This window comes from Delphinapterus leucas, chromosome 11 (genome assembly GCF_059928025.1).
Source record: "Delphinapterus leucas isolate spDelLeu-1000000601 "Yukka" chromosome 11, BTC_Dleu_Yukka2, whole genome shotgun sequence".
Classification (NCBI taxonomy): domain Eukaryota; kingdom Metazoa; phylum Chordata; class Mammalia; order Artiodactyla; family Monodontidae; genus Delphinapterus; species Delphinapterus leucas.
This window is the reverse complement of record NC_143139.1, coordinates 50,662,423-50,689,830: the sequence shown is the minus strand read 5'-3', so window position 1 is coordinate 50,689,830 and position 27,408 is coordinate 50,662,423. Positions and strand designations below refer to the sequence as shown.

The following is a 27,408-nucleotide window of genomic DNA, read 5'->3' as shown; positions in this document are numbered from 1 at the left end:
AATAATCCAAAGGAAAAGAGTGAAAATGCTTAGCCCTCAGTCCAGATCTGCTAAGCTCATACCCACCAGGGTGGATTTCAATCTGAGTTTACATCTATTTATAGCCTCTAATGATATTTAGCTAATGAAAACTTAAAATTAAGCAGATTTTATAACCATAGTGCATGGCAAGTAGTGGGATGAACTTCTGGAAAAACCGATCTGTTTAATTAACAGAATCAGAGCTGACCACCTTGGCATCCTTATGAAATGAGAATGTATTGCATTTAATTGTATATCATTAGCAAAATAGAAGGGAAAAAAAACAACAAAGAAGGTGAACCTTATATTTTTCTCTAAGAAGAAGCACTTCTTGGCAGAAAGTAGAAAAAGGGAGCTGTTTTATTCTTCTCTGCATAGTAGATAAAAACATAAAGGCTCTGTAGCCACACTGGCTGACTTCAAATCTGGACTCTACCTTGGACTATTTAACCTTCCCAGGCTTCACTCCTCATGGGTAGGATGGGGCTCACAATGGTACATATCCCACAGGGATGATATGTAAAGGGCTAAGTCATGTACAGTTGACCCTTGAACAACACAGGTTTGGACTTTGAGGGTCCACTTATATGCAGACTTTCTTCAATAGATACATACTACAGTCCTACACAATCCTTGGATATGGAACCTTGGATACAGAGGGGTGAACTGTAAAGTGTTATATGCTGATTTTCAACTGTGCAGAGGATCAGTACCCCTAACCCCACATTGTTCAAGGGTCAGCTGTACATGTAAAGTGCTTAAACTGTGTGTGGCACTTAGTGAGTCCCTATTAAACTTAGCTCTTTCGTTTTTGCAAAGTCAGTCACTGAGCTATAATCTATTTAGCATCCTCAGAATCCTTGATCAAGCCTTGAAACAGAATAACTTTCCTCTTTTCTCTTCTCCCTAATAAATACTACGGTATGTAAAAAATAAAAATGCTATTGTGCAATAATTTGGCACGAGGCACCATCTATATTAATTTCCGAAGGATTTCTTATGCAGTAGGTTGCTGTACTTCTATTAGAGGACCAAGTCCTGTGTTTATGTAAATATACTTTGTGTGTAAGTATATGAATTCAGAATGTTTAGAAACTCAAGAGAAGGATTCAAGGCCTCCAGTAGCTGTTCTTATAATAAGCCCTTATTTCTTGATATTTCTCAAAATTGACACTGCAATTATTAAATAGATATATTCGCTTGCACACAGTTAGATCATAGTTTATAATTATTAACAAATATTCATGGATCAGTTACAGATTTATAAAAATACAAAATATATTGAGGGTTGGGGTAGAATCAGTATTCATTTTTCTCCCCCTTACTCTCTTCCATCCTGTTTGAAAACTTTCCTGGGACATATACTCAGGAGCAGAATTGCTTTGTACATTCTACTAATATACATTATACTAATCAGCTTATTGGTTTTAGAGATTAAAAATACCTCATCCCATATTGTCAACTACCTATTAGCTTATTCTATGTGGTGTCTTCTACTGAGTAGAATTTTAATTTTGATGTAATAAAATTAATTGTTTTTAATTCTGGTCGAGGTGGAGTAAGCACACTTTGCCCTACCTCTCGCTCTGAATGGAAGTAAAAATCCTGAACAGAATGCACACAGCAGTTGATTGCCTGATTTAAAAGAATAATTATAACATTCTACATAGAATTTAAATAAGACCCAGAGTCAACAACAGCTATAAACTAAAATCTGTTTTAGCTGAGTCACATGTATTTGATGTATATTGCCATTCAGTTCTAAATATCTCTTAATTTCCTTTATCACTTACAGCAGTTTGATTATGATATGTCTGGTGTGGAATTCTTTGAGTTTATCTTACTTGGGATTCACTCAGTTTCTTGAATCTATAAGTTTGTGTCTTTTGCCTAATTTGGAGAGTTTTCAACCATTATTCCTTCAAATAGTTTTTCTGTACCGCTCTTTTTCCTCTCCTTCTGGGACTCTGAAGACATGAATATTAGGTCTTTTTCATATTGTCACACAGTCCCTTGAGAATGTGTTCATTTTTTTCTTCAATCTCTATTCTCTCTGAATTGTTCAAATTGGATAATTTCTATTCCTCTATCTTCAAAATTCAATGACTCTTTTCTCTGTCATCTCTACTCTGCTCACTGAGTCCATTCAGAGAATTTAAAAATTTTTAGTTATTGTAGTGTATTTTTTCCTCCTAAAATTTCCATTTGGTTCCTTTTTATATTTGCTATTTCTCTGCTGAGACTTTCTATCTTTCCATTTGTTTCAAACGGATTCACTCTCATTTATTGGAGCATGGTTATGATGGTTACCTTAAAGCTTTTGTCTGATAATTCCAACATCTTTTTCATCTCAAGATTGATATCTGTTAATTTTCTTTTTTCTCATAAGGTATTGAGATTTTCCTGGCTTTTCAAATGTCAAGTAATTTTGGATTGTGTCTGGGACATTTTGAATATTATGTGACTCTGGGTCACATGAAGAGTTTGGTACTGGTCTCTGCCAGCCTCTTGATTACACTTAAATATCTGAGAATTATTTTCTAGCTTTGAATTATTTTACATAGAATTGCTTATATTTCACCAATTCTGCTTTAGTAGAGTCTTCATGGGGAATTTTTTATTCAGGAGAGCTCAAATTCTACATCTTGAGATCTAGGTCTATATGATTTTTTTTTATGGAAGAATCATTGTTCCTTATTGTTCTGCTTGTTTCTTATATTTTAGCACATTAATCTGACAATTTCGGTCTGATAGGTGTTTTACTTTCCATGAACACTAAACTCCCCGTTTTCATATTTACTTAACTTCTTTCTCATCCTTTTTAAGAGTTTTAAAAATCAATGATTTTTTTCTATTCCATTTTAAAACTCTTAAAAAGGATGAGAAAGAAGTTAAGTAAATTCTATTTACCATTTTTCTTCATTTCTTGATAGAGTCAATATGCTAGTATATATGTACTTTGCGTTCTTAGCTGACTTTGCATCTAACAGATTTTTCTGAAGCTGTTTAATGTTGCCTGCTGCTTTTTGGACTCTGGCTTTTAATCTGACAGTTTCAGCCTCAAGGAGTTTATCTGTGTTTGATGCAGAGGGAGAAAGGAGAAAAACGATTTGTGCATACTTTTGATTCTGGAGTTCTCTTTCCCAGTTCTCCCATTGCTTTCTCCTTTGCGGTGGCTCTCTCTAGAGATATGTGATCAGCTCATTAGAAAAACACTTGACTTTTAGCAACTTAGTTGTGTAAATGTGAAGTTGACACATGTTGAAACTCAAGGTTCTAGAACTCTTGCTTAGTAATGAACTACTCTTTAATCAGACTACTAAAAGTGGGTATTATTGAATTTCATGTGAAAACTACAGTTCAACTTTATGAGTTGGCTTGCTTCACTGGTGAAATTATAATGTCCATGACATTTTAACTTATGCTGTCAAAAAGGTAATCCTTTTTAGAAACTCTTTTAGCTCTTTAAAATAATAAATTTTTCATACAACTGAGTAAATAACAGTCACTTCAAGTGTGCCTTTCTGTAACTACCTGAAATCATTTTGCTGACCTTTCACATGAAACATATGTTGTGCCTAAAATGAACATTTTAACATAATTTCATAACATTACCTAACATAATCTGTGCACTGGTTATTTAACTCTCTTAATTTCCATAGAGAAAATTTTAGAAAATATCATCTACAAGAATAAAGAAAAGCTATCACTTTCAAGAGGATTGGAGTATGTATCATCCATTTCTGGGCTACACATATTCATTGACCTGAAAATCCTATATGAGCATCTTATATTCTTAGATACTTCGATATCACTGTTACATAGTACTAGAATCCTATAAAGAAATAGGGCAAGGTAAGATAATCAGTAAGTAGCATTCAGAGATTATGGGTCATATACATTAATTTTAGTTGTGTGTTTAAAATCTGGCCATGTCATGTGCCACTCCCCAGGGCAAGAAGAGTGCAGGAAGGAGGGGGTGCTCGTACACTCTCTTTCCTGATCATGCTCTGGGACCACAATGCCAGTGTGCACATCCTTAAGCCTGAGGGTTTGGTAAGGATGGCTGTTTAAGGGGGATGGAACTTGGATAAATGAACTGAGGTGAGCACTTGTTTATGTGTGTGTGTGTGCATGCATGCGTGTACACGTATGTAAGGTCAGTGGAAGAGGGAGCTGAGGGCTGGAACTCAGCACAGTTCATAGCATTGTACAGATGATGAATGAATTTTATACCTGTTTAAAGTTAAGAACTAATAAAAACAAAGTGGTTTTCCACTTTCATGGAGGTGCCAGTCTCATAAGGAAGATAAGATATCTTAATGTAAAATGATAAACCAGCAGTTCAAGGCAATATAGGATAATATTAATCCCTAGCACCTACTGAGTGTTTCCAGTGTTAAAAAACACTGCATGTATTTTCTTACTTAATCCTCACACAAACTCAACGAAATTGGTTCTATTATTGTTCCTATTTTAAAATTAGGAAATTGAGGCTTAGGTCAATCTAAGTCACATAACCACTGAGTGGCAGAGCCTGGATTAGAACTTAGATCTCATACTCTGCAACTTCTTAGCCTCTACCACTTGCTTCCTTGTGTTGCAGAGAAAAGAAATGAGTCATGGTGAGCTGGAGAGAACAGAGAAGGTAAAAGATGGGACCCAGAATTGGTTCTGAAAAAAGTGCTGATGCTATTGGGATGATATTGGAAAAATCAGAGAGTGTTAGCAAAATATGAGTCAAAGAAAACACCATTAAAAAAAAATCTCTCTCCCCCCCCAAAAATAAATAAAAATTAAAAAAAATCTCTCTTCATCTCTCCATATGAATAGTTCTTTTTTCTTTATAGGATCCATTAGAAATGCAAGATGAAAGAACAATCAAGTTTCAAAACTAGAATGAAAAGTCCTTTCACCGGGAATGTTGGGCTCTGTGAAGGACAGGCATAAGGCTTTAGATATAAAAAATCCTTCTTTAAATGACATAGCATAGAGTTTTATTTCTCAAAGCGGGAGTATATACTGAAGAATTGTGCCATACCTCCTCTAGGTCAATGGTCAACAGCAGGTGAGAGTAAATCACTCCTTTCTCTTACAAGCATTTCTTTTATGTGAAGACTTTTACTTTCAGACTCTTAAACTGCTGCAATGGGGCCATTGGGTTCTCTTTGTTCCTTACTGTTAAATTCTGAATATTATGTTTAACTCTAAATTCTACCTGACAGGTACCACCAAGAGAGCAGCACACCACCATCCAAGGACTCAACTCTTGGCCCTCCTTCAGACCTCAAGAAGCTGTCCCTTCATGGCCAAAGTGCCTGTCGACCCTTACCTACCCCCTCCAGGAGGAGCTATCAGCCCACATCAGCCACTAGCAAGGCTGTCGGTGTGCCATTTTGCACCACAAACACAAAAGAACCCCAGGGACTTTCAGATCACAAAGACTCTCTAAGTGAAATCCCTTTCACGTGCAGTGGGAACGGAAATGAGTTTTACTTAGGAAATTCCTCCCTGGCCTCCCCTTTACAGAGTAACCCAAACCTAGAGAAAAAGGAGTCAAAACTTCATTAGTACATTATTTCCACAACTTCATCAATATTTCTGCACTTAAAAAGTTCATGGAACAATTATGTTATAGTAAGTGTCCTCCTAAGTTAACCTTGACTTGAATATTGTTTTTTTTGCGGTACGCGGGCCTCTCACTGCTGTGGCCTCTCCCGTTGCGGAGCACAGGCTCCGGACGCGCAGGCTCAGCGGCCATGGCTCGCGGGCTCAGCCGCTCCGCGGCATGTGGGATCTTCCCGGACCGGGGCACGAACCCATGTCCCCTGCATCGGCAGGCAGTCTCTCAACCACTGCACCACCAGGGAAGCCCTTGAGTATTGTTTTTTAGGGTAGGCTTCCCTGCTCTTCCTCCCCATTTTGGAAGTTTAACCTTCGAATTTAGTAATATTGTGCAAGACATAATGCACTGGACAATTAAGGATATGATTTTACCAGGCTATTGCAATAGGGAAAATGCTCATTAATGAGACATGTCTTCAAGAAAAGGAGATGGATCTGAGGTTTTATAGAGGCAGGTAATAAACAAGGGAGTCAGCAGTGAGTCTCATGGGAATCAATGAGGAAGGTTGGAGACAAGTCTTATCTTGGAATATTTGTGAGCAGGGTGGTCTTTCGCAGTTAGCTGGGGTGATTTCTCAACCATTCTGCTTTCAGAGACCAGGGAGCTCAGATAAAGTTCAACAGTATCAATATGTTTCTGTATTTCTTAGCTGTGTTATTGAAAGTAGGTTAGTGGGAGTTTTTGACTTAAAAAAAAAAAAAGCACAACATGAGATTTGTGAGTTAAGTTTTATTTGGGCAAAACGATGACTATAGCTCGGGAGACAGCATCTCAAATAGCTCTGAGAAGGCTTCCCTGGTGGCGCAGTGGTTGAGAGTCCGCCTGCCGATGCAGGGGACGCGGGTTTGTGCCCCGGTCCGGGAAGATCCCACATGCCGCGGAGCGGCTGGGCCCGTGAGCCATGGCCGCCGAGCCCGCGCGTCCGGAGCCTGTGCTCCGCAACGGGAGAGGCCACAACAGTGAGAGGCCCGCGTACCGTAAAAAAAAAAACCCAAAAAACAAAACAAATAGCTCTGAGAAACTGCTCCAAACAGGTGGGGGGAAGGTCAGTATATATATGATTTTGGTGAAAGGGGAGTACATGCAATCAAGCACATATTTTTTGCAGAAGGTTTCTGCTAGTCTTGTGAAGGTTACTGCTCGTCACGAGGAACAGACGTCATGAAGGATTTTAGTAGTGCTTTTCTAGATATGAGGAGATACAAGAACTGGGCTCATAAAATCGGCTCCTGAAAATATCTAACTATCTGAAGACCTGTTCTGCCAGTTTTTCCCAGAGCGCAGCACGCCTCCTTTCTGCGCTCCACCCTGAGCTCCTTCCAGGGGGTGTTGAAGGTCAGCAGCTGCAGCAGCTCATGATGTAATCCTTGTAGAGGCAGATGGCAAGTGCCGGTGGCAAGTGCCAATTTGTAGTTGACAGACTCATTGTCATAAGATCAGATAATTTTATAGAGATCACCTGGTCTATGTCCCTTATTTTATAAATGAGGAGACTGAAGCACAAAAATTCTAAGTGACTTACTCAACATTATATAATAAGTGTAGGGGCCGACTCAGAACTCCCATTTAGGGATCTTCTTATAACATCAGAATCAGTTTTAAAATAAGCAATTTATTAAAAGAATAGTATGACCCTTTTTACTTATCTTCAGTGATACATAATTTTTATTATTGATCTTCCCACATAATAATATTAAGAAGTATGAAAGACTGTTTTCACTCAGAAGAAGCTAGGAAGGAGGGGGTTTTATAAGTGGCCAAAAATTGTGAAAGATTGCAAGACAACTCTCATTTTTTTCTCATAGCACAGTTTAGAATGTTATTGTTTAAATTAAATGTTAAATGTTTAAAATTCCTCTCTAAAATTTTAAACCGCTTTCTCCAAATTAAGAATGTAAGTGAATCATGAATAGAGGGAAAATCCTGATCTATTAAAAGAAAGCTTCATATGTTCTAATAGAAAAACCACAATTTAATTGACTTCTAAAAATCTACCTAAATATTTCAAAATAACTGTTTAACTAACTCCCAGTTTTAAGTACTACTTTTAAATTCTGCAGCAAAGGCATGGATGGGGTAAGTCAGATAGGCCAATTCATAGCCCTTCTGATACTATAAGCAATAACAAACAACTAATGTGTAGTGTTATTATTGGTAGGAACTGTTCTGATGCTTTCTGTATATTAACTCATTTAATCTGTACAACAGTCCTACGAGGTAGGACTGTTATTCTCATCTCATAGATGAGGAAATTGAGGCACAGGGAAATTAAATGATATATTCAAGGTTGTACAACTAATATAGAGCTGGGATTTGAACCCAGACAGTCTGCTTTTTTTTTTTTTCCATGACCACTGAAATAATGTGGATGGAGGGGGGTTATCTTTATGAGTTGTCAGATATTATCATTGAAAACAATGTTCTGGGAATTCCCTGGCAGTCCAGCAGTTAAGACTCCGCGCTTCCACTGCAGGGGGTGTGGGTTCTATCCCTGGTTGGGGAACTAAGATACCGCATGCCTCGCGGTGCAGGCAAAAAAACCCCAATGTTCTATCCCTTGAAGGATGAAAAATGAGTAAGCAAATATTTCATATATAAATGATGAATCTATCAGGTTAGCATTCATTCTAGTGAGAATAAGATATTAACAATATAAACATTTTAAAAGTTGTGACTTTTTGTGACATTGTTGAAGTCTTTCATTAGGTTGGTCACCTTTGGTTAGTCTTGGCTATCTTCATAAATTTTAGGAAATGGACAAAAAAAATCTCCTAAATCTGTCAGAATTATCTTGGGTAATTGCTCTCTTGTGCCTTGAGATTTCTTTCATGTTGAGGTATGGATAAATGCTCCTGGGAAAAGGAATTAGACATCTTAACTCTCTGTATACTTTCAGGTAAAATTAACCTAAACCATCCAGTTAGAAATTAGCACTCATTCTGATTTTAAAGGTTTCCAAAGAGTTGTCCTTGTCAGTAACCCATTTTATCTGTAACTTTCACCAAAAGTAATTACATCTGCGTTGTTTAGCATCTCAAGTTCTACAAAGACAAAATATGGCAATTCTTTGCCCTTCATACATTGTGGAATAACTGCTAGAAAGCTAAATAACGAATATCCTCAAATTAAAATTCTAGATTTAAGGCAAGCATAAACATTTGGAGAGAAAAAAAAGGCAGCTTTTTTTTAAACATAAAGCAATGACAAAAATAGTAAGAAAAAGTACATAATTCCCCCCTACACACACACCCACCACCCTACTCTTATTAAGGAATAAGACAGGAGTTGTTTGGAGTTGTAAATCAGCAACATTTCAGAAATTCCTTCTGACCTGTCTGTTAAGCCTCAACATAAATAAAAAATTATTACACTACATGCCAATTTGTTTCAAGACCCAGTATGAGCGGGAAGCGGCAGCACTAAAGATTTAAGGAAAAAATAACCCCATTAATGGGGGAATAGTTAACAAAATTATTGTATATCTCGGCTATGTAATACTGGGTAATCATTATTAAAAAGACTGAAGTAAATCTATATACATAGACATGAAAAACTGTCCACCATATATTAAGTGAAAAATAATCCAGATTAATATGTGATATGATGTAGCTAGTATTAAATACATATTATAAAAATATATCATCTAACATGTAAATATTATAAATGTATATGTTATAATTAACATGTTGTTATATGCCTGAAAGAATATAAACCAAACCAACAACAGTAGGGTGTTTTGAATATTGAGACAGAAAGGGTAGGGAGAGATAGGGAACTTTTATCATTTACTTTTCATTTCTGTACTGTTTGATTTTGATAGATTATTCTATTTTATAATGAACAAATGCTATGTTTAAAACTTTAAAAAAACTATATAAGGAAAAAATTCCCTGTAGTATTATCAAATATTGGAATGAGTTACAAATCATGTACTGTAGAAGGGATTAAAGAATAGATATATGATATTGACTAAAAGTAGTGGGAATTGATTTTTCAGTAAACAAAAATTCTAACTATTCCCACTTTTTTTCTCTTTCAGAAAGCTACTCTTTTACAAGATCCCCTATATGTTAGTGAGCTCAGTCCTGCTACTGGAAGTCAAAAGCCATATAGGTAAGGAGTGATGACAGGACAGAGTTGCACGGGGGGGGGGGGGGGGGACGGTGTTCGCCCTCTTTGCCTCTCCTAACTCTATGTGATGCTGACCATCACATTTATATCTACATCTCTTCTTGCCCTGAATTGCAAAGACAATTACCCACTGGATATCACTTCTTGTATGTTTCACAGGAGCCATAACGTCAGCATATTCAAAACAGAACTCAGCCTCTTCCTTCTGTGACCTGACCTTCCATCTGTGTTTCCTAAACAGGGCATGATGTCATTATCTCTAGACAGCCTAAGCCAGAGTCCTGGATCCCGAGATCCCCATCCCCTAATCCAGTCATCACCACATGATTTACTGTACTTATTGAATATATCTGGATAACACCCACTTCTTTCTACTGCCACATGCTCAGATCCAATTATCTGTTCTGGGCTCTGACAGTATTTTCCTGGCTGGCCTCTGCCTTCACTCTTGCCCCTCTCTAGACCATTCTTCAATACAACAGAGGAATCTTTCAGAAGTACAAACGTGATCATGGAGCTCCTCCCTTAAAGTCTTTCCATAGCTCCCCATTGCCCTTAGAAGGTGTACACTCTATAACAGCTTTTTACAAATCTTCCTGATGTCTCTATTTTTCTATTGTGTCCTCCACACTCTTGCCCTAAGCTCCTGATCCAAATGAACTCATAGCTCTCAAAGAGCTCCCTGTTAATCTGGGCCCTAACGTGATGGCCTCTATTCTAGAACACTACTCTCTTCTCTTCTTCCCCTTCATAGAAACTTCAACTCCTCAAGTCTTACCTCACTATCCCTTTGTCTAAAAATCATTTCTCAAGACTAAGTTAAGAGGGCCCCTCCATAACGTCCTGTGCTTACATATCTGTAGCACTGTCCACTCTGTATTATGGATTGCTTGTTTATGTGCTGCCCTATTATGCAGTATGCTCCTTAAGGGCAGGGACTGTTCCTTGGTCACTGGCACATAGTAGGCTGCCAATAAGCCTTTATACAATGAATGAATGAATGAAATAAGATAGAGGCTGGGACCTTATATGCAAGGCAAAGGAGTTTGGATTTTATCCAGACTTCATAGTTCTATTATGTTCTTATCATAGTCAGCCTTACACTGAAGTAGTTACTTGTGATGTGACGATTACTTCCAATAGATTGTGAGCCCCTGGAAGGCAAGGAGTATGTCTTATTAATTTTCGTATTTTTCTTACTTAAAACAGTGCTTTGTACTTAGAGAGCACTCTGTCAATTGATGGTGCCAATAATTTTGATATTAAGTGAGTCATGAGTGACTTTTGAGAGGTTTACGATAGTGACGTATATTAGAGGTGATGTAAGTGAACTAAGGGAAAGTTTAATTTTAAAAGATACAATTCATTCCCCATTAAAGGGAACCACAGTTCCTTGGAAGAATGACTGATTCTAGGTCTGGGGTAGGAAATATACAAATGAGTCTGAAACAGCTTGTGGCAAAATGCAAAGAGTAACAGGGCTCAAACTAAAGGACACAGGAGCCCACATGAAGGGCCTCCTGATAGCCAAAGATGGAACAAATCAAGAATCAGAAAAAATAATGAATGAGATGGTTAAAACATAACGAATATATAAAAATTCCAAAGTGTATAATGATGCATCATAGAGAGAAAGTCCTCCCTCCTACCCTCCCCCACCCGGTTAAGAAATAAAAATGTACTGAACTCCATTAGAAGTAAATAGGGCACTAATTCATTTTTCTGCAAATCAGCAAACAAATGGAAAGAATTAAGCATTTATCCTGCCTTTCCTGCATAAACTGTAATTAGTTCAGGGTAACCAAGTAGCCCAAGTTGATGAGAGCAAATTCCATTTTACAGAATTCCAGCTAATGAATGTGGGAGGTTTAACAGAATTAGAAAGTTACCATTTTTTAACCTCTGATGAAATAATAGATTCATGCAAAGATCCTCAGTGGATGGAACCATCAGACAGAAAGGTGAAGTGGAATTTCAAAATGGAGGGATCATGTAAATAACTAAACACTGATCAGTCTTAGAATCACTTAAGTGGGATGCTATAATGGAGCACTTAAAAATTATACAATGCCTCATTATTTGATGTAACATGAAACACATAGCACCACCTATGACATATCTTTGTTCAAACAATTAAACTGGAATCTGACTTAAAAGTGTGGGTGTGTCAGCCTTGAGAAGGAATGAAATTCTGATACATGTGACAACATGGATGAGGCTTGAAGAAATTATGCTAAGTTAAATAAGCCAGTAGTAGAAGGACAAATATTATATGGTTCCACTTATATGAGGCACCTAGAATAGGCAAATTCACAGAAACAGAAAGCAGAATATAGGTTACCAGGAGCCATGGAGAGACAGGAATGGAGACATTGTTTAATGGATGCAGAGTCTGTTTGGGAAGATGAAAAAGTTCTGGAAATGGATAGTAGTGACGATTGCACAACACTGTGAATGCACTTAATGCCGTTGAATTGTACACCTGAAAATGGTTAAAATGGTAAATTTTAGGTTATGTATATTTTATCTCAAAAATTTAAAAGGTGTGTGTGTGTGTGTGTGTGTGTGTAAGGGAATAGATAAAACAAGACTGGCAAAATGTTGAAAATTACTGAAGCTAAGTGATGGGTATGTGAGGGTTTCTTATAAGACTTTCTCCATTTTTGTGTATGTTTGAAAATTTCCGTAGTAGAAGTTTTAAAAAGATCTAAGAAACGTAGCAAGCAAATATAGCAATTATCTTATTTAGATCTTGGTTTTAATGAACCAAATATAAAAAGGCATTTTTAAGACAAGAGAGAACATTTGAATATGGACTAGGTATTAGACAATACCATAGAATTATTGATAGGTTTGTTGGTGTGATAACGATGATTTTGCAAGGAAATGTTCCAGTTATTTCGAGATACGTTCTGAGTTATGTAGGGGTTAAATAACATAATGTTTGGGATTTCCTTTTTTAAAATTAATTAATTTGGCTGTGCCGGGTCTTAGCTGCGGCACTCGGGATCTTCGTTGCAGCATGCAGGCTCTAGTTCCCCAACCAGGGATGGAACCCGGGCCCCCTGCATTGGGAGTGTGGAGTCTTAACCACTGGACCACCAGGGAAGTCCTGGGATTTCTTTTTTTTTCTTTCTTTTTTTAAAAGTTATTTTATTTTTGGCTGCGTTGGGTCTTCGTTTCCGCATGAGGGCTTTCTCTAGATGCGGTGAGTCGGGGCTACTCTTTGTTGCGATGCACGAGCTTCTCATTGCAGTGGCTTCTCTTGTTGCGGAGCACAGGGTCTAGGTGCACAGGCTTCAGTAGTTGAGGCTCGCGGGTTCTAGAGCACAGGCTCAGTAGTTGTGGCGCACAGGCTTAGTTGCTCCGCGGCATGTGGGATCTTCCTGGACCAGGGCTTGAACCTGTGTCCCCTGCATTGGCAGGCGGATTCTTAACCACTGCACCACCAGGGAAGCCCAGTCCCGGGATTTCTTTTTTTAAAAGATGATTATACAGATAGCTTAGAATTTCTACCTGTTTTCTTATGTTTATTCTAAAAAAAAGTATCAGTTTTAATTTTGGTACTATATTATATAAAGTGATTTTAAAGCTAATTGTATAATAAAAACAGGCTCTTACTTTGTGTGGCTTGAAATTTATCCCTGAAGGCAAGGAGAGTTCTGCCACTATCCTGACTCAGGAAAAGCATATTTCTTGTAAAGTTAATTTCTGAAGGCAACATATTTAAAGTGTAGTAATTTAATGCACCATGAAGGATGCAAATATATGCACAAGATACATAGGAAATAGTCTGTGCCTACAAGGCACCTTCAGTTTATTAATTAATTAATGTATTTTTGCTGTGTTGTGTCTTCGTTTCTGTGCGAGGGCTTTCTCTAGTTGTGGCAAGAGGGGGCCACTCTTCATCGCAGTGCCCGGGCCTCTCACTATCGTGGCCTTTCTTGTTGCGGAGCACAGGCTCCAGATGCGCGGGCTCAGTAGTTGTGGCTCACGGGCCCAGCCGCTCTGCGGCATGTGGGATCCTCCCAGACCAGGGCTCAAACCCGTGTCCCCTGCATAAGCAGGCAGATTCTCAAGCACTGCGCCACCAGGGAAGTCCTTCAGTTTAAAAGAAGAAAATATTCTTTGGGTTTTCAAATTAGGATTTTGTCACAGTTGTGAGTTCTGTAATCTGACCATTGTGAACATATACACAGAGCTTCTGAGATAATGTATGAAAAACCATACCAGCTGTAAAGCATTATTCAAATGTAAGGTATTACTGATATTAAATGTCTGGAAAAATGAAAAAAATAGTAAAAATAGAGCTTATCATTAAATCAGTAATCCTCCTGCTACATTATTTGCATGAATTTGTTTTCTAGCTCATGAAAATACAGAATATCTATTAACATTAATGTAAAATTTCCTCTTATTCCTAAGTTGAATAATGGATTCTTCTGGCCTAGACGTTTTCTTTTTCTTTTTTTTTTTTTTTTATGCGGTACGCGGGCCTCTCACTGTTGTGGCCTTTCCCGTTGCGGAGCACAGGCTCTGGACGCGCAGGCTCAGCGGCCATGGATCACGGGCCCAGCCGCACCGCGGCATGTGGGATCTTCCCGGACCGGGGCATGAACCCGTGTCCCCTGCATCGGCAGGCGGACTCTCAACCACTGCGCCACCAGGGAAGCCCTAGACTTTTTCTTATTTAAATTAGTCAAAGAAAGTTTGTCATCTGTGTAAAAGCAAATATTCTCTGAATGTTCAGAGAAACTGTGATTATCCATAACTTCTCTGTAGAAATATAGGCTACTGAATCTAACTTGAATTTATGAGGTATATGAGACCTCAATTTATATATTAATTGATTTTTAGTATGAAGAGATTAGTGTGCTTTTTCTTATGAAATTTGTTTTGAACTTTTTGAAAAAAATATAGTTTGATATTATTATAATCTTTTGGCACCTATGATATCATAGGTGCCAAAAGATAAAAACAGTTCCTTTCTACATGGATCTTAGCAAATTGCTGATGCCTAACGGAAAAAACTGGAAAATCAATTTCAAAATAATTGTGCTGATATTGTATTTTTTCTGGGCTTCTGCTTTTCTAAGCTCATTTCTTTGTGAAAACTACATTTCTGCTGTTTTTTGGAATTCTCAGAGAATAGAGGGATTTTATGGGTTTTTTTTTTAACATCTTTATTGGAGTATGATTGCTTTACAATAGTGTGTTAGTTTCTGCTTTATAACAAAGTGAATCAGCTATACATATGCATATATTCCCATTTCTCCTCCCTCTGGTGTCTCCCTCCCACCCTCCCTATCCCACCCCTCTAGGTGATCACAAAGCACCGAGCTGATCTCCCTGTGCTATGCGGCTGCTTCCCACTAGCTATCTATTTTACATTTGGTAGTGTATATATGTCCATGCCACTCTCTCACGTAGTCCCAGCTTACCCTTCCCACTCCCCTATGGTTATTTTTCAAATGAAATGTGGCAGTAGTTAGAAATGGATGTATAGGGAAGCAAGATCTCAAAGCTTACTCCTCTGTTACTTAGATAACATTTATTAAACACTTACTGTGTGCTAAGCACATGAAGTAACTAAAGTATCAAAAGAGCACAATGGGATAGGTACTATCATCATCCCCATTTTACACATGAGGAAACTGAGGCACAGAAAGACTAAGAAACTTGCCCATGGTAGTTACTCAGAGGAGCAGGGGCAGATCTAGGATATTGATCAGCCTGTCTGACACTGCCCCTATGCTCATAATCATGTTCTTCTGCCCTCATGACTGTTATCACTGAATTCTTTCATTTTTTTAACTCAAGTTCAGCTGATTTACAATATTGTATGTTTCAGGTGTACAACATAGTGATTCATAATTTTTAATGATTATACTCCATTTATAGTTATTATAAAAATTGGCTATATTCCCTGTGCTGTACAATATATCCTTGTAGCTTATTTATTTTTAATATTTTATTTATTTATCTATTTATTTATTTTGGCTGCACTGGGTCTTAGTTGAGGCATGTGGGATCTTTTAGTTGCAGCATGCAGACTTCTTAGTCGTGGCATGCGGACTCTTAGTTGCGGCATGAGAACTCTTAGTTGCGGCATGCATGCGGGATCTAGTTCCCCGACCAGGGATTGAGCCCAGGCCCCCTGCATTGGGAGCATGGAGTCTTACCCATTGGACCACCAGGGAAGTCCCTATTTATTTTATTTTATTTTTTATAAATTTATTTATTGATTGATTGATTTTTGGCTGCGTTGGGTCTTTGTTGCTGTGTGCGGGCTTTCTCTAGTTGCGGCGAGCGGGGGCTACTCTTCATTGCGGTGTGTGGGCTTCTCATTGCGGTGGCTTCTCTTGTTGCAGAGCACGGGCTCCAGGCGCGCAGGCTTCAGTAGCTGTGGCACTTGGGCTCAGCAGTTGTGGCTTGCAGGCTCTAGAGCGCAGGCTCAGTAGTTGTGGCACATGGGCTTAGTTGCTCCGTGGCATGTGGGATCTTCCCAGGCCAGTGCTTGAACCCATGTCCTCTGCATTGGCAGGTGGATTCTTAACCAATGCACCACCAGGGAAGTCCCCCTATTTATTTTATATATAGTAGTTTGTACCTCTTAATGCCCTACCTCCAGCTTGCCCCTCTCCCCTTCCCTCTCTTCACTGGTAACCACTAGTTTGTTTTCTAGATCTGTGAGTCTGTTTCTTTTTTGTTATATTCACTAGTTTGTTGTATTTTTTAGATTCCACATATATGTGATATCATACAGTATTTGCCTTTTTCTATCTGACTTATTTCAATTAGCATAATGCCCTCCAAGTCCATCCATGTTGTTGCAAATGGCAAAAGTTCATTCTTTTTTATGGCTGAGTAGTATTCCATTGTGTATGTATACCACACCTTCTTTATCCATTCATCTGCTGATGGGTACTAAGGTTGCTTACATATGTTGGCCGTTGTAAATAATGCTGTTATGTACATTGGGGTGCATGTCTCTTTTCGAATTAGTATTTTCATTTTTTTTCAGATAGGTACCCAGGAGTGGAATTGCTGGGTCATATGGTAGTTCTATTTTTAGTTTTTTGAGAAACCTCTATACTGTTTTCCATAGTGGCTGTCCCAATTTACAGTCCCACTAACAGTGTACAGAGGTTCCCTTTTTTTCCACATCCTTGCCAACATTTGTTATTTGTGGTCTTTTTGATGGCTAAGACTGAATTCTTAACGATCATCTCCTCCAGTATCTCCACTAGAAAAGAGGCTTTTTTCAGGAAGTTTTAATTTTTGCGTTAATAAGAGAGGTTCATTGATTGCATAGAGGAGAGCATCTTAGAATTTTTTTAAATAAAGGGGGAAGGAGTGGGCAAGAACCAAGACTCCATGTAGCATTACTGGAATAAATGGCTGGTATCAAGATTTGTGGAATAAGTGGTAAAAATATTTTTACTTCAAGTCAGAAATTCTAAGACATTTCCATCAACCCACATATGTTCTGTTACTGTTACTTTGCACCCTGCTTCTCTGAATCACTGGTTGTGTTAGCTTGGACAGGCTACTTAACATCCTATAAATGCGATAGTAATTCCCAGCTCAGCCCTCCTAGTGACGCTGAATGAGCTAGCCCATGAAGAGAACCCAGGCCAGACCCCGCCATAGAGTCAGTGCTCAATTAAGTACAGGTTGTTATTATTGAGCACAGTGGGAGATGGAAACAGTATCTAACCTGATAATGTGTTTTCAAGTTGCTGCAAAGCTGAGGGGCCAGGACAAGTACACAAATAACTGCAATGGAGTGAAGTAGGATTAGTGTGGTGTAAGAAGTATGGAAAAAGTGCTATGGGAGAGGGTTCCCCATCATTGGTAGAATTAGGGAAAGCTCTGAGAAGAAGGTGTTAACTCATTTTAGCTAAGCCAGCTTTTCCTGAAGTGTGGAACACACATGGGGCAGTAATGGAAGATGACTTCATGTGGTATTCTGACATGGCATGAAATAACTTTGAATTCCATGGTAAAAAATGATTCCCTTTTCCAATTCGTCTGACCTCATTAGGGAGAACCTCTTGGCTTGGTGCCAGTAGTGGCAGCTCTCAAACACATGCTCATATGCCTTTTTGTCAAAGGGAGAGCAGACTTCAGGCTCAAAATAGGGAGCATCTACTTAGAATTTTGTTGCTATTTTTGGTTACGTGCTATTTATAGCAAATGGTACTGGTTTTCCCATGTGAAGTAGTGATACAAAATTTTCTGTATAAAAAAATTTCTCTAAGAAAAAATGAGTTGATTTAAAGAAAAAATACTAAGCAAATAATATTACATATGATTCGTGGGTTATGGTAAATAGTATGTGAACAAACTCTGTGCTGGACTATGAAAGAGGGACAGAAGTTTACCAGGAACAATGAGAGTATTCATGATATGTACAGCTTGAGTAAAGGGGCATGGCAAAAAAGTATGTTTGGAGATTAATAAATAGTTCAATTTGGAAGGAGCAAGTTTCATTACTGATAAGTAACAAAGCTAGAAGTACAAAACTATATTAAAATTCAGTTAGTAACAAAGTTTTACAGACCTAGCAATAATCGTTGATATTCCTCAACTGCTGTTTATTATTTTTTCCATGGAAAATTTTCTTTTCTTTTTGTATATCTGAGGAGAAAATTAAGCACTTCAGTCAACTTAAATCTGAACTTTTTCTTAAAGACAATACTTTGAGGAAGATACTTTGTTTAATTACAGAACTTAAAGTAGCAGCCCCGAAAAACTTCATTCTGAAAAGGCTTTTCTGGAAAGTAGTTGTTTTGTCTTATTTTTAATCTTTAAAGCTTGTTTTACCTGTTTATCAAATGCAGCATATTCAATCTTAAAGTAAAATATAAATAAATGTTGTATACTGATGCTGCATTTTAAAATGCTCATTAAATTTAATGCAATCATCTTGATGCCTGAAATGTTGTGATGGAATCATTGTATATGGTGTGTTGGGGCCAGGGAGACAGAAGAGGGGAGAGCAGTAGGGAAAAGACAGTAGCTCACATGGGTTGGGTTAGCAGACACAAAAAAAGAGAGATCGAGGGGAAGCTCCTGGCATGCAAGAAGTATGAGTATGGACAGTGAGATGAGAAAGTACATTTCAAGAAGTCTTATGTGTATGTTCCCTTACAATAAAAATATAATTAAAAAGTTACTTTTGAATGTAGGATTGTTATTTTTTAAAAGGTGACTCCTGGGAAGTCAAAGCAGTCTAGCTCCCACTTGGCAAGTTATACACTTACTCTGTAAGACTGACTTGTAGTCTCAGGTTTAGGTGAAGGTATTGAGAAGCCCAGGTGAGTACTGGTGCTGTGCTAATGGGACTCATTCTGGTTAGTGGTCTTATACATAGTTGCCACCTTTTTATTGCACAGTTGGGAAGTGCACAGCTTCCCCAGCCATACCTGACAGTCTTGGCCATTTCTTAGATTCTAAGTGCTTGACACATCTGATGACCAACCATCCTGGTTTACCTAGACTAGGATAACAAACTGTCCCAGTTTGCCTGGGACCGAGGAGGTTCATGGCACTTGGGACTTTTAGTGCAAAAGGTAGACCAGTCCCAAGCAAATTGGGATGGTTGATCACCCTAATTAGAGGGCAGAGTAGCTACAGAGAATAGAGTATCAAGTGTCCCCAACATTGAGGCAGGTAAGGATGATGTAGTGCTGTATAATCAAAAATGCTTGAGCTAGATAGACACTGTTAGGAATACACCATCCAAGTTTTAACTAAAAAACTTCAGAGAATTATGGAAAATACAGGGACAGGCATCAACATGACTTACATATGGTTATGAAGAGTCCACATGGAAAGGCTAAAGAAATTGGTATTATCTCCCACCCAAATAAACCTCTCCAGTCCAACCTACATGGTGTTTACTCATCTATAACACTGATTGTGAGGACTTTGCTTCCTAAAAAACTTCTTGAGGTTCTCCTTATTAAGTACAAGCACTTTGGCTTTGGCATTTAAGGCTCTCCACTACTGATCTCTTGTCACAGATTCCAAGTTTGGACAGGCATGGCCTTTATTTTAGCAGGGTGGGTTATCAGGAAGGGGCCAACATCTGCATAGGGCAGCCACTGGGAAAACGAACCCAGCTGTAGATACTAAGGGAGAAGGCACAGTGCCCAAGGACGAGAGTGATCTCTACAAAGAGAATGTGCAAAATGAGAAATATCAGGGCATTATAGCATGTGAGTGGATTACACCCAGATGTCTGCATAAACATTTGGCACCAGGAAGATCTGCATGTTCAGGATTTGGGAACAGGGCCTTCATGGAATGTGGGGTTGGGGGGAGTAGCAACGATACAAAGTCAAGAGTAAAGTCAGTAGCTGGGAAAGGACTGGCAAAGGACTTAGCTCAGGGCCCAAAGAAGAGGTCCACCTAGACAACCTGGACACAATCAGGGGATTGATTTAAAGCAGATGTCTAGGCAGGAGAACAGAGCTACCACCTAAGGGTTAGACTCGGAAGAAGGGTGTTGATTGCTGAATACCAGAATGTTGGTCTTAAGCGTCTCCAATCTTAAAACAGGCCTGAAGCAGGTGGCCTCGGCTGTGGAGGAAAAGAGGGATGCAGAGAAAGGGAATAAAACCAGGTCTAGCCCACTCAACCCACCACTTCACCACTCTCACCTCTTTTCTGTAAAAGCTTGAACCATGGGAAATGATTGGAACACCCTGCCCTTCCCAGCCCCTCCACGTTTTCCCCTACTATTGCTCTCTAGGATACTCTTTCCATTTTCTCCTGTTAAAATCCTACCCATTCATTCTCCAAGGCTCATCTCAAATGCTGTTCTTTGCCTTTCCTCAATGGAGAACTTTGGTACCTTCCTCTTTTTGATCTGTTATGGCAGTTCTGTGCCTTAGAACTCTCCTTGATATTTTATAATCTGCACTGTTCAATAAAGTAGCCACCTAGCCACATGCGGCTATTAAGCACTTGAACATGGCTAGTGACCAAGGAAGTGAAACATTAATTTTATTCAGTTTTAGTCAATTTAAATGTAAATAACCACATGTGGCTAGCGGCTTCTGTATTGGACAATGCAGTTCTACAGCATCTCCCATAGCACTTTCTCTTTAACGATTCAATAAACATTTATCGCATGCCTATTCTGTGCTTGTAGTAATAGGCACTAGAAATGCAACCACGGCTAAGACACAGTCCCTACCGTCAAGAATTAGCACAGACATTCTCCCTTTTGCTTGGTATATATTTGTTATTTACCATAGTATTCTATAAGCTTCTTCAGGACAGGCATGTGTCATACTCATCTTTGTATTCTCCCTAAGGCCTAACATAATGCCTGCATATATCAGGTTGCACAATCAATTCATAATAAATTGAAATTTTATTCTCTTGTGAAAAATTAAACTGATTGGAAGTCTAGGAGTAAAGCATTCATGTTCTGCTTCTTACTTGAAAATTCTGCAGCCGTTCTTTAATGTAATATCCTTAGATGGACTACAATAGAAGATCTTCTAATTTAGTTGTCAAAAATGAAAGGTCAAAGTGAATAGAGAGGGAAATAAAAGGCACATGGGTAGTCTCCCTGTTTGGGGTCTTTCCCTACTTCAGTGGAGTATGTTGTGTCCCTCAGAGCTGGTAGCCTTATGTTCTCTCTCTAATCTGCAACCAAAATCTAGTCTCATATTCATTTACACAGAGTTAACAAATATGACTAGTAAAACTCAACATTTTAATCTTCTTTTAGGAGCTCTTTTATTTAAATGGTTATCATAGCCTTAAGCTAAAGCAGTGTTTTTTTCCAACTTTGTGCTGGGCTCCCTGCAGAATGTAAGTTTATGTGAAGCTCCCTTAAGAACCCACACTGGGGTGGGGAAATTAGAGGCAGCTTTAATTTTTGGTTCTTGGGTAAGAGGATGGGAAATTATACATATATATTTAAAAATTATAATAGGGGCTTCCCTGGTGGCACAGTGGTTGAGAGTCTGCCTGCCGATGCAGGGGATGTGGGTTCGTGCCCCGGTCCGGGAGGATCCCACATGCTGCGGAGCGGCTGGGCCCGTGAGCCATGGCCGCTGAGCCTGTGCGTCCAGAGCCTGTGCTCCGCAATGGGAGAGGCCACAACAGTGAGAGGCCCGCGTATGCAAAAATAAATAAATAAATAAATAAAGTTAATATAATGAATAACTATAGGCATATTCTTATAATTAATAATACAATTATTATAATTATATAATAAACAACATAATATTATATAATCATAATATATACAGTTGATCCTTGAACAACATTAGTTTGAACTGCTTGGGTCCACTTATATGTTGATTTTTTCAATAGTAAATACTAAACTACTACACGATCATGGTTAGTTAAATCCAAGGTGTGGAACCGCAGATATGGAGGGCTGACTGTAAGTTATACTCACATCCTGTGTTGTTCAAGGGTCAAATGTTTATCATTCTCCCTTTTAAAAATCAACTTCATTGGGGTATAATTTTCCTCTGTAGGTAATTTTTATTCTTCAATTTTATTACAAGAAAAATTTTTAATTACGAGAACACTTTTGTACAGGTTGACTAAACTGCAAGCTTTAGGAGTACAGACACCATGTCCAGTTTGTCAGTTTTGCTTAAGATGTTATTCTCATTACTTAGCATAGTGCATGCCACATGGCTGCAATCAATAGTTACATGTTCAATGAATGAATGAAAGAGTTCTCTAGACATGTTATTTCCCAACCATTCTTTATTTCTCCATGAAGTTTTTTTTCCCTTCAGTTTTTAAAAACTATGGTGAAATACATATAACATAAAATTTACCATCTTAACCATTTTTAAGTGTCTAGTTCAGTGTTAGGCACTCATGTTGTATATCTATCACCACCATCCTTCTGCAGAACTCTTTCCATCTTACAAAACTGAAACTATATTCATTAAACAACAACACCCCATTTCCCCTTCCCCCCAGCCCCTGGCAACCACCATTCCTCTTTGCGCTTCTATGAGTTTGACTATTCTAAATATCTCATGTAAGAGGAATTATACAGCATTTGTCATTTTGTGACTGGCTTATCTCACTTGGCATGATGTCTTCCAGATTCATTGATGTTATAGTATATGTCAGAATTTCCTTCATTTTAAGGTTGAATAATATTCCAGGTATGTAATACCACATTTTATTTATCCATTCATCCATTGATTAGCACTTGGGTTGCTTCCACATTTTAGCTACTGTGAATAATGCTGTTATGAACATGGGTGTGTAAGTATCTCTTTGAGACCCTGCTTTCAATTCTTTTGGGAGTATAGTTGGAAGCAGAATTGCTAAATCATATGGTAATTCTATTTTTAATTTTTTGAGGCACCGCCATACTGCTTTTCACAGCAGCTATACCATTTTAAATTCCCACCAACAGTGCATAAGGGCTCCAGTTTTTCCACATCCTTGTTATTTACTGATTTTGTGTGTGTGTGTGTGTGTGTGTGTGTGTGTGTTACGCGGGCCTCTCACTGTTGTGGCCTCTCCCATTGCGGAGCACAGGCTCTGGACGCACAGGCTCAGCGGCCATGGCTCACGGGCCCAGCCGCTCCGCAGCATGTGGGATCCTCCCGGACCGGGGCACGAACCCACATCCCCTGCATCGGCAGGCAGACTCTCAACCACTGCGCCACCAGGGAAGCCCTTTACTGATTTTTTGATAGTAGCCATTCTAATGGGTGTTGGGGGTACCTAAGTATGCCCCACAACATGTTAGGTACCTACCTAATAGTTTTGATTTGCATTTCCCTAATGATTAGTGATGTTGAGCATTTTTTCCCATGCTATTGGCAATTTGTATATCTTCTTTGGAGAAATATTGGCGTCCAATTTACATGTAATAAAGTGCACATATTTTTGAGTGCATTGTAAAGAGTTTTAACAAATGTATATATCTGTATAAACACCACCCCAGTCAAGACTGAGAACATTTCTATCACCCCTTAGGGCTACCTCGTGCCCCCTGGCAGTCAGTTTCCTCTGACCCCTGGCCTCACGCAACTATTGTACTTTCTGTCCTCATAGATTAGTTTTGCCTGTCCTAGAATTCCACTTACATGGAATTGTACACTATGTACACTTTTGTGTTTGGCTTCTTTTGACATAATATTTTTGAGACTCTTTCATGTTGTTGCTGGTAGGCGGAAGATATTTTATAAGTGAAAATTCCTGAACCACTGAGCGGTGGGAGATCACAATAATAACTGACATTTATTAAGCACATACAATATGTTGAGTACTGTTCAGGCTTTACAAATAATATCTTACTTAATCCTAACATCAACCTCATGAGGTGATTCTATTAATCCCATTTTAGAGATGAAAAGTCACAGAATGTATAAGTAATCTGGCAAATGTCCTACAGCTACCCAGTGGCAGAGCTGGTATTTGAACTCAAAGAACCTGGCTCCAGAGTCAGCGTGTAAAGTTACCACCCTCTGCAACCCCAGCACTCCTGAGAGGGCCAAGGTGTACATCCTGCTCCTTTTGTCCTTCCCTCTCTCCACTTGCCGTCCTCAGCCTCTTCTGAGCACACATATACCTGTCTAAACGAAAAGTCTAAGTTGCCACTAGTAAACGAAAGTGCTGGGAAAAAAATGAACAGTAGAGGAATAGAAAAGAGAAGCAATTATATCCTATTCTCATTAGTACCGACTTGCCTGATTTCATGGGCCTGTGCTTATTTTCATGCTCAATTATCTCTTGAGACTGGACAGGAACACAGAAAAACTGGTTCCCACACTCTTAAGTCAGTGTTTATTTTGGCAGAAGTGGCAATCTACATTTCCACTGTATTAACAGAAGTATTAAAATCATTCTGCACCATCTTCATAGGCTATACCAGTGCTGTACATTTGTTCCTGAATTAGTAAACAGTTTTAAATGAGTGCTTTTCTAGCCATTATTTCCTTATGTCCTCACAAAGGCCAAATTACTTTGGAAAGGCAGGAAATATAGTGGCCCCCATTTAATATTATTATTCCAAGGTGACTGAATGACTGGCCTAACGTTATACACCTACTTCTGGATGATCTTCACTATTAATGGTGAAGCTGGGCCTATAAGGCATCTCTCAGCATCACCCGCTAGGTTTTAGCTCTGGCTCTGTTCACCAGGACAATGGTCTCCTGGTTGTAAGTAAAAGTATATTTTCAATTTGGGTTATGCTAGTGTTAATGAGAGAGAATGTAAATCACTTTGTCCCTAATTGAAGAACAAATCATTTCTTCTTACTTTTATTACGTAAGAATTGAGAGTTTTGCCAACAGATACCTTAATTACTGTCTTCTTTCCTGCTTGCTTTCACAGACCAGTGACCTTTTTTATTTCCTAGTAAACAAACTTCATGAGTACTTGCCAGAGTCTAGTGATAAGAATGCACATCAAAATAAAAGCCAAAGTGTTGGTGAGCTGGTGTAAGTACTAACTGGATAATCATAGATACTTTTTCCCTAGGATGTTCAAGATAAATGGAAGGCACTGGGCAAAATATATACTGTATTAATGATTAATAGGGCAGCAAGTTTTGCTTCACATAGATTTTTTAAAAACAGCATTTGTTTTGTTCTAATTGTATAGTTAAAGAAAAACTACACAAGAAACTAGTAATACTGGCTGTCCCAAAAGGGAAAAAAATGAGTGTATGAATAAAAGACACCTTTCACTGTATTCCCTTTTTTACCTTTGAAATTTTGAGCCAGAAATTACTACTTGAAACAGTTTAAATTATTAAATGTAGTTTAAAAATAGTGTGATTATCATTAAAACTTTGCAAAAAATAAGTGCAAAAATCAATATGTAAATGACTTTTAATCCTGACATGCACCTATTAATTCATTCATTCAACAAATATTTTTGAGTGCTTACTATGTAGCAGTCACAGAGTAGACACTCAACCAATGTTGGCAATTTAATATACAGAATTTCCTTCCTATACTTTTTTCTACATGGCTATCTGAATGCAGTTCTATTGAGCATTACTGATTTTGTGGAATTCTTAACTTACAATGAAATCATGCCATTTCCGTGATTTTTTTTCTCTTTGTTTTCTAGGGCATGCATTGAAATTATACAGACTCTGGGACTGATGTTCAGAGAAACAGAAACTGAGGCATCACCCCTGAACACAATGGCAGCTAAGAAGTAAGGCCTTTTAAAAATTGAGACCTTGTAGTTGCAACCCATTAACTATTCTACTGAGTGTCTTCCAGAACTCAACTCTCTTGACTTCTCTGTTCAATCCCCTTGTAAATATATTAAACTCTTTTGTCTCACTTCCTTCTTTGATGAATAGATTAATTAACATACTGAGTTCTCTCTGATTACTGGGGGCACAAACATTTTGTTAGCATAAGTTTATCTTTTGTCATTGCCTGAAAAAGACCAAGTGAACCATCATACGTTAAAAACGAGGGGGTCTCTATTAGAATTTTCTAGAGTACACTTTTATCCACATTGCAAAGGCAGGAACTATAGTAGCTCCCTTTAGTATATAATTGTGTGACCTTGGAGTGAATGACATTGGAGGGAAAGCTGTTGTAAGATACTCCAAGATATGTGGCCCAAAGAAGATAAAAATTTACATCATTCTTACATAACAGTCCCGAGTTAATAGCCATGCTTTTCCTCTAATGAGATCAGCCAGAGACTTAGGTTCCCTCCTTTTTGTTGCTCTGCTATCTTCTATCATGCTATCTTTGTCCTCATGGTTAGCTGGCTAAATTGCTTGCTTTCATAACTCCCTGTGGGAATCGGGAAGAGAAGTAAAGGGCAAGCAACTTTCCTTTTTAAGCAAGGCATATAAGACTTTTGCTTACCTTCTGTTGGTGAGAACTTTAGGCACATGGTGTTTCTAGGTGCAGAAGAGGCTGCAAAATGCGTCTGTAGTTGGACAGCTGTGTGCCTAGCTAAACTATAGATGGCAATGGGACATCTGTAATTTAAAGGAAGAATGGAAGAACGTATAGTGAGGGACAACAGCATTCTTTGCCACAGAAAGTATGTGTTCGCATGTCTTCCATATTATCTGCTTGACCTTTTTATGAGATTTATAGGCTATGAATTACACACTTGGGCAATGGTCTGACTAAAATCTTAATTTTTTTCTACCCATATCAATTGTTTATCTACATTTCTTGTACTAGAAGGTGGAAGAAGGATGAGAGCCATGGACTCTGAAACATTTAAACCAGAGGGAAGAATAAGAACTTTTAGTAATATTTGTCCAGGCTATTTATTAGAGACCTTTACAAATAAATTTTAATGATAAAACTCATTAACATACCTTAAGCAACTTGCTATGTGCCAGGGACTATGGGCATACTGTGCATTATAGCAGGGATGGTCAAACATTTCTGCAAAAGGCCATATAGTATGGGCTTCCCTGGTGGCTCAATGGTTAAGAATCCACCTGCCAATGCAGTGGACACGGGTTCAAGCCCCAGTCCGGGAAGATCCCACATACCACAGAGCAACTGAGCCTGTGCGCCACAACTACTGAGCCTGTGCTCTAGAGCCCGTGAGCCACAACTACTGAAGCCTGTGCACCTGGAGCCCATGCTCCGCAACAAGAGAAGCCACCGCAATGA

General features: G+C 38.6%; 1 protein-coding gene across 1 annotated transcript in view; it reads left to right on the top strand.

Annotated features, from left to right (window-relative positions):
* The window catches only part of C11H12orf56 (chromosome 11 C12orf56 homolog), a 60,296-nt gene that overhangs the window by 12,702 nt on the left and 20,186 nt on the right, over positions 1-27,408 (top strand). Inside the window, 5 exon segments of the mRNA XM_030763120.2 lie at positions 5,247-5,658; positions 9,687-9,767; positions 18,427-18,564; positions 25,130-25,236; positions 25,874-25,963. Of these exon segments, the coding sequence (XP_030618980.2) occupies positions 5,247-5,658; positions 9,687-9,767; positions 18,427-18,564; positions 25,130-25,236; positions 25,874-25,963 (828 nt within the window).